Source organism: Empidonax traillii, unplaced genomic scaffold (genome assembly GCF_003031625.1).
Source record: "Empidonax traillii isolate 1590-97213 ecotype Southwest subspecies unplaced genomic scaffold, ASM303162v1 scaffold574:size890810, whole genome shotgun sequence".
Classification (NCBI taxonomy): domain Eukaryota; kingdom Metazoa; phylum Chordata; class Aves; order Passeriformes; family Tyrannidae; genus Empidonax; species Empidonax traillii.
Genome location: NW_020955767.1, coordinates 687,725 through 703,346, shown reverse-complemented (window position 1 = coordinate 703,346; position 15,622 = coordinate 687,725). Strand labels below are relative to the sequence as shown.

At 44.6% G+C, this 15,622-nt stretch overlaps 1 protein-coding gene and 1 long non-coding RNA gene across 4 annotated transcripts in view; one reads left to right on the top strand and one right to left on the bottom strand.

Moving 5' to 3' along the window:
- The window catches only part of SH3PXD2A (SH3 and PX domains 2A), a 251,152-nt gene that overhangs the window by 68,663 nt on the left and 166,867 nt on the right, over nucleotides 1-15,622 (bottom strand). For 2 of the 3 annotated variants that reach the window (XM_027898005.1, XM_027898006.1), the window contains exon 7: nucleotides 3,345-3,392. The exons of the other annotated variant lie outside the window; for it this stretch is intronic. In XM_027898005.1, coding sequence (XP_027753806.1) covers nucleotides 3,345-3,392 — 48 coding nt within the window. The remainder of the gene's footprint in view (nucleotides 1-3,344; nucleotides 3,393-15,622) is intronic. 3 annotated transcript variants of the gene reach the window in all.
- LOC114064712 lies at nucleotides 10,149-11,531 on the top strand. The gene is made up of 2 exons (XR_003572799.1): nucleotides 10,149-10,251; nucleotides 11,133-11,531. It is a non-coding gene; the product is annotated as an uncharacterized LOC114064712 (long non-coding RNA).

Here is a 15,622-nt window from a genome sequence, read left to right as displayed (position 1 = left end):
GCAGGTAAAAGACCACTCACAGCTTGTGGCAATACAAAAGGGAATTAATCTCCAACCCTTCCACCAGAAGGCAATCTCCCCCAGTCCTAGAGTTTAACTTCAGAGCTCATCAGCTCTTGGTATAGAAGTCCTGAGCCACAAAGCTTTAGGGACAGAGACAGAAGTTCATCATCACCCATAGCTCCTACAGAAATTCAGTACAAGTCCAGTCTCAAGGTCTTAGCAATAAAAGAATCCTAGAAAAAAACGCCTCTGCCACATTATAGAAGAAAATAAATACTTGGGCAAGTCTATCAAATGGTTATTAAAATATTATCATTTCGGTAATTTCAGAAGTAGGTGACACCCTGCTACTCAATAGAAATGGGGTGGAAAGCAGAAAGGGAATGGTTTTGATCTGACCTCTTAAGTAATTCAGAAGACCCAAAGCCAGAGAAGCTTGGCCTAAAACCTCGTCTGAATCCAAAAAAATGCCGAAGAATAAAACAGGGTTGAGCATTATGCACCCACTGACGGCCAGGTCAGCACACAAATCCTCTCACCCTGGGTTAGCAGCCATGATTAATGTACTTTCTCCCTAAGTGAGCATCCATCCTTCCTCAACTCCACATGTGCTCTGCAAGCCTTTCAGTACATGGGGCAATAGCTTCCTTGCAGGGTAGCCAAAACTCCAGTATTTCTTGTTATCTTTTTGGCTAAACATGCCAAAATCTGGTCTAGACGGTAACTCCATGAGCTGCATTAACTCCCTCCTGGCCCCCTGTGGGGGTGAGCCACACCAGCAGCACACACTGCAACCAAGCAGAGAGTATGACCACCATTCACAGCAGCAGAAAATTATCCCAATGCCTGGATTCATCTCCCAGCAAAAGACACGTGTAGCATTTTCCAGCACTTGAAGAACCAAGATCTGGATGAAGCCTTCAAGAGTGTGGGACAAGTGGCAGCTTTAAGGTAGGCCATGGCTTCCAGCACTGGTGTGTGTGTGATGTACAGCTAAAACCAGCAGCAAAACACAGCCCCTAAGGGGAGGGCCTCAGGAATGAGCTTGGCCCATGGTAAACAGCAGGCACTCTCTCAAGCAAGTGCTCCAGTTCAGTTCTTCCTTCTTCACAGTCCTCAGCAGCACTTCCAACAAAATCCTGAAAAATTCAGTGCTGACCTTTGCCAAGTGGAGACTATTAGTCCCAGGATTTCTATTTTTTATTTTTAATCTGCTAGGTTTTAAAACTGAGCCAAGAAAAATTAGAGGCAGGAGGGTGAAAGTAAGGAGTCCTCTTTCCACTCCTTCTTGGAAAGTTGGCTCTCCAAACAGCAATTCCAACCAACTAGGTTACAGGTAGCAACAGTTAAGAATACTTAAGTATTTGCACACAGATCTGTTAAACTGCTTGGAGATTTTCACACAGCTGCCAAACTGGGTCTTCCACCAGGCTGAAGTCACCTACATACTATTTGCCCTAGTCCTGCTCAGTAGTTCAACACATGGCATGAAGCAGAGTAGCCAAGGAGTTCAACAGCAGTCAGGGTAGCCCATACAGTGCCCCACCACAGCACCTCTCAGGATGTGGCTGTATGGCACCCATCTTTTTCCAGAATAGGAAATTAAACCACTTGCAAGTCTTGGTTAGACTCTCCACTTCTTGGAGTAGGTTCATGACCTCAGCTAGAGCTTGGGCAGCATGAAACTTTCTCCAAGCCTGACACATGAGTTTTTACTGCATGGGTAAAGATCATATCCAAATTCAAGCCCACTTTGCCAGCTTGGCACATCAGGATACAGCCCACGGCATATCTGGACTGAAGAAGAGCTGCTTTGGAAGCTGAGAATTCCTTTGGATGAGAAGCAAACTGAAAGGCCACATGAACTAGAACAGCACGGAGAGTTAAGAACCTGCCAAATGTACATAACACTTCTGAGCAGCACTATATATCAACATTCACCTTCTTGAGTACCATGCAATGCAATTAATCATTTATATTTGCACTATCATCACAGATTTTTTTTTTAAGCCAAACTAGCAACATGCATTTAGCTAAAAGCAGTCAGTAGATGAGAAAAAAATTCGTATTTTGCTTCCTTGTCTTTCAAGGAGGCTAAAAACCTTGGCATTCAGTTTGCCAATTAATATATAAACACAATTAAAAAGTCCCAACAGATGTATTGAGCCAAAGAAACCCCACCTCAGCCTCCAGCCAGGTAATCTGAAGGGTTCTTGTCATTTTTCCTAAGGGACACCAGCTCTTCTGTCTCCTCCTTGACATGTTTCTCTCCTGATCAGTCTCGTTCTGTTTCTGTCTCAACTTCCCAGTGACCTATCAACCAGCAGGCTCCTGTGACTAAATACTTCAGATATTTCTGCACTTTTATTTCTAGCTACCACCCTGAAATTAGACCTATTCTGCTAAGATGAGGCAGAACACCCCCTCCCCGCCTCACAAATTACCCTCAACTTCTGTCAAGAATAGTATTTCTGGAATCAACAGTATTACTCACGAAAAACTTCAGGCAAGTAAGCACTCATCCACTGAGGACAGTGGGATTTTGTTCACATGCTTTGAACAGGGCATGAACTTGAATATTTACCAAATGTGGTATGGAAAGCAGCATGAGTGTTTCCATCTTTCCTTGCCCCAAGGCCCATATGTAGCCTTAAATGACAGGGTGACCAGCCCAGCATCCTGTGCAGACACAGAGTCTATCTCTTAGTTTTTGCCTTGTATGGGTCTACTTCTCCCCAGACCTTGACACCTCATCTAGGAGTTGCTCCCCTGCTCCCTCCTCCTTCCCAACTCCTTGCAAGAAGAAGACTGATGTTCCCTTGAAAATTTTGCAACTTTGTCAGAGTCCCATCTTATTCACATAACACCCTTTCTACTTACTGTGGAAATGCAAAAGAGCATTTCAGAAGGATAGGGAGCATGTAGTCATATTTCTCTGCTTTGTCTTGACTCATAAGATTTCTCAGTTTTGCCCCTCCTCCTCACCTCCATCCCACACAGAGTAGTGAGAGTGCAGCTGTGCAGGTACTTAGCTGGGGCCAGGGTCAACCCACCACAAGAGGGGAAGCTGCTTTGGATTGTGGCTTTGAGTTGGGCAAAACACAGCAAAATTCCAACCACTGCTAGCAGCAGCATCAAGGTGAGGTAGTCACCAGAAAAGCAAAGCTCTTCCTTTATGAGAAATCATGCAGCACGAAAAAACAATTTTTGTGACAAGACAACACATCCTGGTATCCACTGCCAGAGACTCACATTCAAGATAACTCCAAAAATCACACACAGCTTGAACTACAGAATTCTCTTTCTAATAGCATGCAGAACACCAAGATGCAAGAATTTACCTGGAGCGACGCTCTTTTTTGGAGTCTCAGACAAACTGGACATCCAAACTTGAAATCCAATCACAGGGCAGCCAGGAAAACAGAAAGTAATTAGAGACACAAGAAAACAGTTAAAAACCAGTCTGAGTTAGTAAAGACAGCTTTGAAAGATACATTAGTTTTTTCTTAAGAATAGTGTTAGCATGATGGGTACTCAGAGGAAGGTCAAGTCATAAGAATCACCCAGTTAATTTTTATGTGTTAGGGGATTCGCAGAACTGAGGAAACTGATCTGTAGGTGACCCAATTCTTAGATCTCAGAATAGGATATGCCCTGAGCTTATTCCCAATAGGACAGGGAACACATACCAAGAGACAGTTTGACTTATTAAGCCTCAGATCTGCAAAACTATTTAGCTTTGCAGCTGTTAATGATCCCCAAAAGACCAATGGACAACTCACAGAGACTGAGCTTAGCAAACATATGTAAGTTTCTACAAACATCTTGTTACCCTGGAATAACATTAAGGAAAATAAAAATAGACAAATAATGTTCTCCGGAAAAGAGTACAAAGCTCCAATAAAGGTACATTCAAAGTATGACTACAAGTTCCATCCTTTTAGCCAATGTTTATGAGACAAAGATCTGGTTAAGGAGAAAGTTAATGGAATTGCTACCAACAAGGTCAGAAGATTTCCCTCCCCCTCTGTGAAATGGGACATAAATACTTGGCTTGGGATTCTGGAGACAATTTTCTAATACTAAGTATTGCCTTTTTTCTTGAATGCACTGGAAGCATGTTTTAAAACTTAGAAATGGGGGTAAACCTGCTAAGTAAGAACCAGCAAGCATTCCCCTTCTCTGGGATGAGGGAGCAGAAGGGCAGCTGTTACTCTCACATTGCATGGGAGAAAAGATGGAGGAGAGGTGTTTATATGACAATCTAAGGATTTTCTAAATCTGATAAGCAACTCCAAAATGAAATTTGAAAAAAAACTATTTGCAACGAGGAGCCCTGTTCTGGATCTATCATTTTAATAACAGAGAAGATGCACCCTTCAATCACTTGGGAGAGAGAGGCAACTTATACTGGTGGCCTTGTCTATTTGACTTGTTACTGTCTTCTGAACTGCAGAATATCTCCAAGACAGTTAAACATCAGGAACAGATTCTTAGTAAATATATAACTGAGAAATTACTAGCATGATACAAACCTTAAGAAAAAGCTTTCAAACTTTCCCAGTGGAAACCAGAAGTCCAAGAAACACACTGCTGCATTTCCTCAGCACTAAGGGAATGGTGAGGTTTTGAAATCCTTTCTTTAGATCAGAGACACAATTTTCATTGTGTAGAACAAAACTGGAATTCAAATGGATTCAGTATTTTGCTTAGTTTACAATAAGCTTTCTAGAGTGGCAGCCTTAAAAAAAAAAATCTGAAGTCTTTCAACCACCTAACTCCCAAACCCATGCACTGCACTGTCACAATATACTACAAAAAGTGTGTTAAATTACAATAATTTACTTTGGACTACCATTTAAGAAAGGAAGAAAAAGGCTTTGCATTGGTAGAGTACAACAGGAAATCATCTGGCAGAGTAACTTGTGGTGCAGCTCATAGAGGGAATACACTGCATGTTTCTATTACAGACTCGGGGCATGCACGGGAAAGGGTGTGAAGGAGTTGTTGTCAGCAACTTGTCTATTAGGTTTTGAATAGACTTCCACTGCCTTCAGGAACAGGATTATGAACTTCAGTCAGCTGTCAGATCTTTTTCCAGACAGAAGAACCTGAGTACAGCAATGATAAATCAAGCAGATGATGTATTGCAGGAGCAACTGGGAAGATTTCAAAGTATGCCCCAATCCAAGCTGGCAGCAAAATGCTGAAACACCCAACAATTAAAGACAGAGGTATTAAGCTGCACTAAACATAAGCTTAGGGCTACCCTAGATCTGTGTGCCCAAGAAGAGAAGGAGTTTAAACCTAGATCCACAGTAGCCATATCTACCGAAATCCCACGTGAGATCTCAAAGAGCCAAACTCACCACAAAAACCCAATTCTGTTAGCCATTATTAAATTTATTTTAAAAACCCAATATTTTTTAAACAAGTTTTTTTCTCCTTGTCAAAACTAAGCCAGAATAAAAGGGCAATATAAGTACTAGTCGGTAAATGATCCTACAGGTCCACAATGTGGGTTTCTCAGCCCAGGAAGCAGCACAAAAGCAGCAGCACTTCTCAGCTGCTCCAGCCTGACAGCAGCTAGATGTGGATGAGGTTGCTTCTGAAGCAGAAGACAGCCAGCATATTTCAGCTGCTCCTGCACATCTGCTTAGCATTAAACTTCCTTCTTGGGATTTTTTTTTTTTTTTTTTTTATTCCAAGACGTTTCAGCTCTAATTGCTACCAGCTTTTAAGAGTCCCCCCTACAAATAATAAAAATATCAGACATTAGTGATAGATTCCACTTCACAGAGAGCTCAAACGAAGAGCCGCAGCAGGAGCCAGTGTACGGGGAGGAGGTCAAAGGCCCCGGCAGCACGCTGTGCCCAAGCCAACAAAACACAAGCTTTGAATGGCCCCGGGTTTTCCCTTTAGGACAGGGTTTTACTGGAATTCTGCATGGGGCTTGGAGCTGGTTTCCAATGGGATTGGTAACGGTAAACGAACAAACCCTTGCTTCCTGCCACTCCTCTCCCCTGTTGCAGCACAGCTGAGCACCGGCTGGTCTCAGATGCCTTGGAGGGGGTGGGGAATCTCAGTATTTAGAAGGGAAATAAAAGTTGCCTGAGTAAGGCAACGGCATCCCAATTCTGCTTCAAACATCAGTCCCCAAACCCCTTGCTGCCGGCTTCAACTGGAGCCAGAACAAACCCCTTCAATTGGAATTATTTTTAAAAGCTCAAAAGAAACATGGATCCATAAATTACTGCTAAGCCACGGGGCCAAGGCAGTTGTGATGCCCACAGAGGAGGTTTTCCTTCGGAGCCACACTGCACAGAAATAGCAGCAGAGCAGGCGTGTCACTGGAAGCAGCTGCTGAACCCCCATCCCATCGCTTCCAAGCTGCCAGCACAGAGCTGGGCAAGCCACAGACAGATCAACTGACTTCCTTAGGTGTGAAAGAAAAGGAAGAAGTTGGAGGGGCAAAAAAGCTTTAAAGACAAAATGTAGCTGGTTGCTGTGGTGAACATGAAACAGATTATTTTAGATTTCACGAGAAGCTTTTCTGCTGCCAGTGAGACTGGTTTGTTTGCTGCTCCTCCCACCACTGGCAAGAGAACAGGCGCCAGACTGCTGGAGACTAATGCTTTATGCTTGTGATACAGCCCCACTCATCTCATTTTAGCAGCAGACTATTTGTCTTGTGTGCAGTTAGAGCAGAGTGAGCTTCCAGAAAAACCTACAAAAACTGAAGCCAGCCTACAGTCAAATGCACGAGTTCAATGCTGCTGAGATCCAGGAGATGCCACATTCATGGTTCACACCAGCACTGCACATCCAGCTGGGTCCCTGCCCCAGCAGGTGCAGAGAAACTCCTCCACAGGCATTTTAGCAGCAGCTACTGATGCAGGTTTCCTTTTGTTAATAACACTGCCTAAAATGTTAAGTTCAATGTTGAGTCCAGGATCCATTATTTAATACTGCTGTCAAGGCCAGAAGGGATACTCTCCTAAAGATTCACAGGTTGCATACCACTGGGCCTATAAGGGACTTTTGTAACAAATATTTTTTTTTAAAGTAATGTATGGCTGTCTAGCCTATTAAGCTACATATTTTCCAATGAAATTCCTGCAGTAATTCCAGGGAATTGGATCATCCTAGTCATGTGTCTCAGTGTGATTGTAGTTCTGGCTATGTAGCCCTTGCCTCAAATGATTTCTGTGCATAACTGAGTAGTTAGCATAGGCCAAAGACAGGTCCCAACAAGTGATCTGGATGTGGCTACCTTGCTTTGGAGGGCAAAGAGTTTAATTACACAGGTATGATCTGTTCCATAGAAGTTGCCTTCCACAGGAGATAGCATTCCTAAGTCCATTTAATTAATGGACTTCTGTTCTAATAGCTCTTTTGTTCTAACGAAGCTCTACCTTAAACATCAACTGGGAATACTAAACTCTCCCAGCTGTTAAGGTGCACCTTAAATTACCATGAAAACAATTATAAGAACGAGCAGCCATACTGAAGAGATGCTGACATCTGAGAGACGGCAGCTTTCCAGCGGTGATCAGTTCTGCAGGTCATTAGTCCTCTCCATGAGGAGGTACTACTGGCTCTGTTACTCAAGGACCACAGTGGTGAGCACTGCTGACTGTTTTGCAGATTTATTTTCCTGACTTTTACACTTCCTGGCTTAACTGGAAGGTTGAAAAGAAAGTTAAAAAAAAAACCCCAAACCAAACACTCCCCCCCCTCCCCCCCAACAATATAATCAGTGATTCTTCTTTATTTCCCCCCTGGAGCTGGGGGTAATAAATGCTGCTTCTGAAGAATGAGGGTGCCCTCATCCCAACAGTGGTATTTGGTAAGCCAGTAAGCAGCAGGCTGACCATGCTGTTCCTTAGAAGTGTCCACTTCACAGAACTGGCCTAGAGCCTTGTTTGCTGCAACGTTCATGACGTGTGGCAGAACAGAAAACAGAAATTAGGCCTGTATTTCAATCTACATTTTGGAAGACAAGCCTACTAAAGAGTTAGTATAAATGAAGTACCACGTTGTCCTGGGAGCTCAGGTGGGACACCTTACTGCCCCGAGCTGGTAAGGAACCCCAGAGGGCCAAGCTCAGTCTACTCAATACAGAGCTTCTTGCTGGGATTTTGCCTCCAATAACATCCTCCTCCTCCTGACAAGGTGAGGCTGGCCATCCACACAACCAAGAGCAGAAAGCTCAGCAAGCTAAAACTGCCCTAAAACTAATGCCCATACCCTTGTGAGTCATTTCCAAAACCTTCGTTCCCCAGACCCATTGACCATCCTTTGTCAGCCTGCTCCAGGTTTCTCTGCCCTAGCCCCTACCCCTTCAGATGGAGCTTGACACTTTGGGTAAATGGGAAGGCAGTAAGATGCAACAGCACTAGACTAGGAGAGGGAGAGAGCAATACTTGGTGTTGAAAACCTCCCCCAGCAACAGAAGTACTTGTACCAGAGAGTTACTCTGACACAGAATCTACGTGTAGCTTACAACACGGCTCTAAAACAGCTTGGAAAGAGGAAAAATGCAGATGAGCCTTCATCTGAACTGGAACCATTTTCACACATTCTTGGCTCACACAATTAACTCATTCAATTAGGCAGAGAACAACAGACAGTCAGAGAAATGGGAGGATGGCACGGAAAGGTTGTGAGTGTTTTGATCTATCTCAAGCACTACTGTTCAGGGCACCCTATTGAACTGCACCATTGATGTTTCTCCCTCCAGGCTCCAGCAAGACCTAAACAAAAACAACAATTGTGCCCAGTGCCTGACCCAGGGTGGGTCTGGTCAGCCATTACACTTCTTAGGTACCACAATGGCAGATTTATTTGGTACTGTAATTTCTGGGCAAGCAGCAGTCACCCCTGTCCCTCACCAGGACAGCTTAAATAAGCTTTCCATGGGATGCTGATGCATCATGTTTAAAGCTAATGTTTTGAGACAGTCCTTGGAGAAATACAGATATAATAACTTTTTGCCCCACCAGGAGACTGTATTTTAAAGTTAACTCTCATACTTGCAGAGATATCTCCTCTTCTATACACTTGAAGCTGAACATCACCTCCATTCCCCATGCCATCTGTTCAAGAGGGCTATATCTTGAAAAAATATTTGACTAGTAGATTATCAAACATACAAATCCAGCTAAAGTGCCTGAGTAAGAGGATTGGCAGCAGGCATTAAATCAGGCCTTTAATTTTAGTCTTATTCATCAAGTTCAGCCCCATCATGAACAGCCTGTGCAGGGCTTGTGCTTGGGAGGAGGCGCTGCCTTTATGCGGGGGGCTGAGGGCAGATGTGCTGAGCTGCAGCGACAAGTCCAGCCAGCACCTTCCTCTGTCCCTGGCAGAAGTGGCTGCCCCAGGAGATGCCGGGGCTCCTCGCCTCCCCAGCACCACACTGCAGACCAAACTCTGACCACGTCCACTTGCCACGTAGCCTGGCGCACGCTAGACCCACACACTCTCCTTGGAAAATGTTCACATCTGGCCTTCACGTGACTAGAGCATGCCTCGGAAATTCATCATCTGGATAACTCACTCCTGCAGGGGAGAAATCCTCAACCAGAGAGCCCTTTCCTGAGCTGGAACAGAGCAGCGGGGCCAGAGGATTGTGTGCTTGACAAACTGCACAGTGACACGCTCACCAGCTGCATTTCATAGCCTCATACAGTCCTTCATCCTTTCTAAAAGTACAAACGCAAAGAAAAACTTAGTCTCAATTTTCCACTCTGCTTACTTCTGCAAAAGCCCATTTTAATCCCATTTGCAGACCCTGAAGTATCCAGGACTCTTTAGCTTTTGTTCTGGCAGCCGTAGCTCATATTAACTCTTTCCACATGGCAAGTGAGGACTCTCCCACATGATCACTGTGGTACAGCTCCTGCACAGACAGTTTTGTAGCAGTTCCAAGTTTGGCTGGGAAGTGCCTAGAATATCTGAATGTTAATCCACATCTAGAGCTGTACAAACTGAGAGCATCACCCCTCTGAGGAAAAAAAACAGCCTCCAGCACTGCCAAGAAAGGGGACAGAGAAGCCCCTAACGCTGCACTTCAAAACTCACAGGTATGTACACATGCTGTGTGGCTCAAAGAAAACTCAGCAACAGTCAAATCCCAACTATGAAGCAGTCACGCTGCCAAGCACAGAACATGTACTGCAGCACTGGCATGTCCAGGCAGAGACACTGACAATCAATGCATACATTATAACTCCTGCTGAATACTCTGTAGATAAAGCTTCCAGCCCTCTTGGGTTAGGTGAGCCACTCCATCCACAGTGCACTGGAGAAGATTTTTCTGGTCATGCAGCCTGGACACAGGCCAAGTAGAATGGGGCAGGTGTAATGCCACACACAAAGCTGGAGGCACAGAGGGTGAGTTTCAGGGGTGAGCGCTCTCAATAGCCCAAGGACACACACCTTACACCCAGGTTTCCTACTCATGAGAGAGATTCAAGTGCTCCCCTGCCTGAGACTAAGTTATTCAAAATGCCCAGGGAAGGTCTGCTCCTCTCAGCCAGCCAGACCCATCTGTGCTGCACATGGATTCCTGCAGTGGCAGAGGATCATCACCCTCCACTCCAGCTCTCAAGTGCATTTCTCACCCGCCTTATCTAATGTGCCAAAACCAAAAGACCGGTACTCTCCGTGCAAGAGAGGAAAAACCCACGCAGGCAGCACTAATACCATCTGCCACCAACAGGCAGAAGTGGGAGGAAGAAAAGGAGCAGATTGAGAACAGGGAGCTCCTTAAAAGCAAGCGAAATGCCAATATGTCCTCTAAGGTACCAGGCGCTTTTTCAGCACTCAGCTTGAAGGCTCTCCGAGGCATTTGCAGGGTGCACACTGCTCTGCCACGGCTGTGCTTAAGCCACACCTCATATTTGCAGGCCTCCCCTGCCTGCCCCGTCTCCCTGCTCTCTCTCCCGGACACAGGGCTCTCCGCATCATCAGTGCTGAACTGGGAACAGCAAAGGAACACAAACACATTCCTTTCCCTAATCCTGCACCCTATCCCCAAACTTCAGTTTAAAAGTCAAGGAGCAAAACAAAAAACCCACACAACACACAAACTCTTTCTCTCTTATCCCATCTTCCTCCCACCCCAGTATATAGGCCACCCAGAAGATGACAGTGATCCTGTACATCTAATGGGCCACATGTCTTGTCAGCAGAAAACTGAAGCAGCACAGAATAAAGTCTCCTATCTGCTCTTCTCTTCAGTAGCCTCAGGCAGAAGTCCAAAGCATTTCAGTTTAAGCAGTGACTTTAAAAATATGGTGTACAAGGAGAAGTGTGAGATCAGCTTCCTCCTGCCAGAATACCACAGGCTGGATTTTGAGCGTGGGATTGGAGTGGACAGATTCACATCTTGACTGAAGATGCAGAATTGGGTCACACACACAGATGCTGCAAGGAGATGAAATCTGCCTGACTTAGCGGCAGCTCTTTCTCAAATCCTGCTCTCTGCCAATGCACCTGAGCACAGAGCAATAGTCCTGCTTTGGAAAAAAGCCCCACAGAATGGATGTTTTTCTAATTATATGAAGAACTTGTTAAAAAAAGACTTAAAAAAAAGGAAATTAGCTGTTTGGGGAATAACTACATCAAGGAAAAGCCAATAAAATGATCAGAAGTTTAGCAAATTCACTACCTGAGAAAGAATAATTCCCTATCATGAGAAAAGGAAGCTCTGACATCAAGGACTGAACTCAAGATGCACATTGAGATTGTTAACTACTAATGTCTTCCAGAACCAGGCCCAAGATGTATATCCACAGTAATTAAATGCTAAGGTTTGTTTGGTCCTTGGTTGCTATGCCTCTGGCTATTCTACCCTTCTTTTATTACTAAATCCTTTATTTTCCTGTTAAAGAAAAAAAAAGCAAAAGCTATGTGAGAACCAAAATGTTCTGCCAGAATCTGCTGTTTTTAAATTCCATGCAGTAATTAGTACGTACAGCCAAGAAGGTTAATCGTATGATGAGGGAACAGATCCTGATTTCTGATCATGAGCAATCTTGTCAGTACATGCTTGTGAAGTTATAAAATAGTGGCTGGCAAACTACCTCATCCAGCTATCCTCATCAACAGGCTAAATGGCATCAAGGAGCCAGTCCACCATCACTGTTTCTGCCATAATGGTAGAAAACAGTGCAAGAAACACAGCACACGCATGTGATTCATCAGGACACAAACAAGAGCACGTGCCTTGTCTGCAGGGATCGTGTCGTACCACAGATTTCTTACAAGGATTAAGACACCAAGTACAAACTACAGGGTTTAAGATGTTCCTGGGACCTTGCCATGGACTTGGACATACTTAGATTCCCATTCACCACCTTAAATAAAAAAAATAAAAAAATTGACCTTCTAAGCTAAAGCTTTTGTTTTGGATGGAGTACAAGGAGACAGACTTCAGAGATAAACACTGGGAAAGGAAAATGACTCAAAGTAACATTTGAGTTAAAAATCACATTTTAGCTTTGTTGCTATCTCCTGGGCTCAGATTCACCAGTAGCCAACTGTCTGCTTTATTAGTCAGGCACCTAATATAGGTAGTCCCAAGACATCTGCTACAGTCACCACCCTGACAGAAGATGCATTGCCTCATGCTGGGATTTACCATGTTAGTTAATTGGATTTTTCAGCCTCTTTAGCAACATGCTCTCAGATTTGTCCCCTTTGAGAACCCATTTAAAAGGCTTAGAGTTCTTCTGACTGAGAAGATAGAACTGAGAGAGATATCAGTCAGCTGAGTAAGTTAAGGCATGCCCATTGTTCTAATATCAAAAGGGCATCCACCACTCCAGATGACATCCCATCAATACTGCAATAACCTTAAGGCAAAGGAAAGGCAACACTGCATCTCAGAGTGAGGTCCTTCCTTCTCCCTCCAGTGCAGTCATTTCCCACAAATATTATAAAATACCTGCCAGGGCTGGAGGCTGCACATTCCCTTCTCTCCCTGTACCCATGTGTAGCTACACAGGCCTGTGAGGCTGGCAGAGCTCCACACACAGTTGCATCAACCAAGCTTTGTCCCCGAGGTCGGTGCCTCAGTCCTACAACAGGTGAAGACAGTTCCAGCCACACAGCCCTGCCAATCCAGCTAATGGCTCACACATTTGTGACCCCACTGAATGATTAAACACACACTATTAATTTTCTCTGTATCATCTCAAAGGAGGCAGTTCAAACTAAGTTAAGAAAATAAAGCTCATTTATAAAAAGAAAAAGCAGGACATGCCATGGCACTGTAAGTGCAAGCAAGGCACATGCAATGTGACAAGACCAAAAACGTTAAGCTGTGAAGTGATCAGCATAGTTCAGCTTGCAAAGACAGCAAAAGCCAAAAGTTGAGCCATTTCCCTCTGTAATTACAAAGGAAGAAGAAAAAACTATCCCTAATAACAAAAAGAAACAGCATAAGGCAACTCCCTGAGGCTGACAGAAATGCACATCCTCAGAAGGGAGGAAGATGGTTTTCCTAGTAAAGAAGAAACAACTTTTGCCATCTGCTCCACCCATAATCCCAAAGCAGCATCCCACAAAGTGATCAGCCACGAGGGCCCTTGGTGTTGTTACAATGATCTGCTTGTTTCTCACTTGAGGCCCTGCTTCTGTCATTGCTGCAACTCTCTCAACTCTACTTAGTAATTTCCCCATTGAGGGAAGAGAGAGCATTACAGATGTTTCTATAAAAAGTTTGTGAAGTAGCTTCCAACAGACTCTGAAGTTTTATTTACTTGCCAGTGGATACATCCTTCCTAGTTTTAGATTACAGGAGGAAAAGAAAGCGGTGATTGTTGTCTGTGTGTAGCCATAATCTTACTAGCCCAAAAATTGGACGTGGGAACCCAGCTGAAAGATGGTTCACTCATCTAGGGAAGCTTCATCAGCATCCTCACTGAGGCAGCAGTGGCTTGGACCAGGTTGTTAAGTTAATATGCTAAGTGCTCAATTACAGCAGCTGTTTAAAGAGACTTCAGCTGTCAGACTCAGCCAAAGCTCAGCCAACTTGATGCAGACAGGAACTGAAGAACAAGGAGGGAAAGGAGACATCGCACACTGAAGGAGCATTAAATGCTATTTTTTTAAAGGCTTACTCCCCCTCAGTTGGAGGAGCATCCTACCACATAGCAACAAGGTGCCAGAGAAAGCTGCTGAACAGTGGCTTGAAGCCAGCTGTGCCCTCAGCAGCAAGCTGGGGGCAAAATGATAACAAAACCCTCTCAGCAGTGGGGGTTTTGTTATCATTGCAGAAGGGGATGGCCAGCAGTGCTTCTGCTAGTGCACACTCAAAGTAGTAAGCACAAGGACTTGGTCCCTTACCGGGTAGGGGACAAAGATCCACACCATTGCTTTGAAAGCCAAGGTGAAGTAGCATCTCTCCTGCTGGGTCTGACCCCACAGTTAGCAAGGTGAATCCTCTCAGTAGTTGAGAAGCACCGAGACTTGGTGCAGAAAAGTTGTAAAGCCCACACCGACTCCCCATTGCCACCAGATACCAGGTCCCAGATGTTTGCTTCACCTTCACAACTGGGAGAGTGACAGCTTTGGTATGAAATCAGCCAAGAAAGATTCTCAGCATGGGAAGAGGGCAAGATGATCTTAATTCCAGGAGTCTGCAGCTTGCTCTAGCCAGTAGGGGGTATGTGGGGGACAAAACGACATCTTTGGGAAGAAACACACTCCAATTGGTTTTACAAGCCACGCCAGGATTAGCAGATATCTCAAGGGTTAATTAGTTCACCATGCACAGATGGTAGCTGGTAGGGTTTGCAGAGTGGATTAACCTAATTTGTGGTTTGTAATGTACCATGCAAATATCCATTACTGGACTTGCAGCGATTCTACCCTTATTTTGATTTGAGGACAGAAAAACCACATAATGGATGCCAGCATAGAAGTACTGTCTGTTTTGAGTGACAAATGAGTAGCTGCTCACTTGGCTTATGGGATCAACAAATTGGGGTCTGAAGAGTAATTCCATCTGGTTTTACTACAGAGGGTCTTTGGATGGACCAAGATGAGACCACTTCTTGTGAGCATACAGAATATGCTCACGGTAACCACTCCTCACAGCACTGACAGATGGTCATAGAGCAACAGTTCAATTGCCTGGAAACATGAAGGCAGCTTTCTGAAGCAGATCCACAGCGTGTCAGATAAAGCCCCACAAGTTCAAGGTATCAGCACATCAGCACACACTGCAGTTTGGGCCACCACAAATGCCCGTGATTTCACAGAGCCTCCGTTACTTCAAGTGAAGCTCCAGGTCCTCAAGCTGACTGCATGCAGGTTAAAGCATTCATGATTAGATCACATCCAAGCAAAGGGCTGTGTGTTTACACAGCCCTTTGCACAAGAGGAAGCCTGGCTCAGGGCTGGCGTGCAGAGATGCCCCAGATCAGTGCAAGGCCCCCTTTTGTTTAGCTAAGGATGTGCCACGCTCTTGCATTTGGTTCAGGAGGTCTCAAATGTTTACAACCAGTATTAGCTGCAGCGATAAATGTTTCCATAACTCCTGTTAAACTCTGAACCTATCCAGTTTCTCCCTTCTCTAAGGGGCAAGCACAGGACTAGCTAGACACTC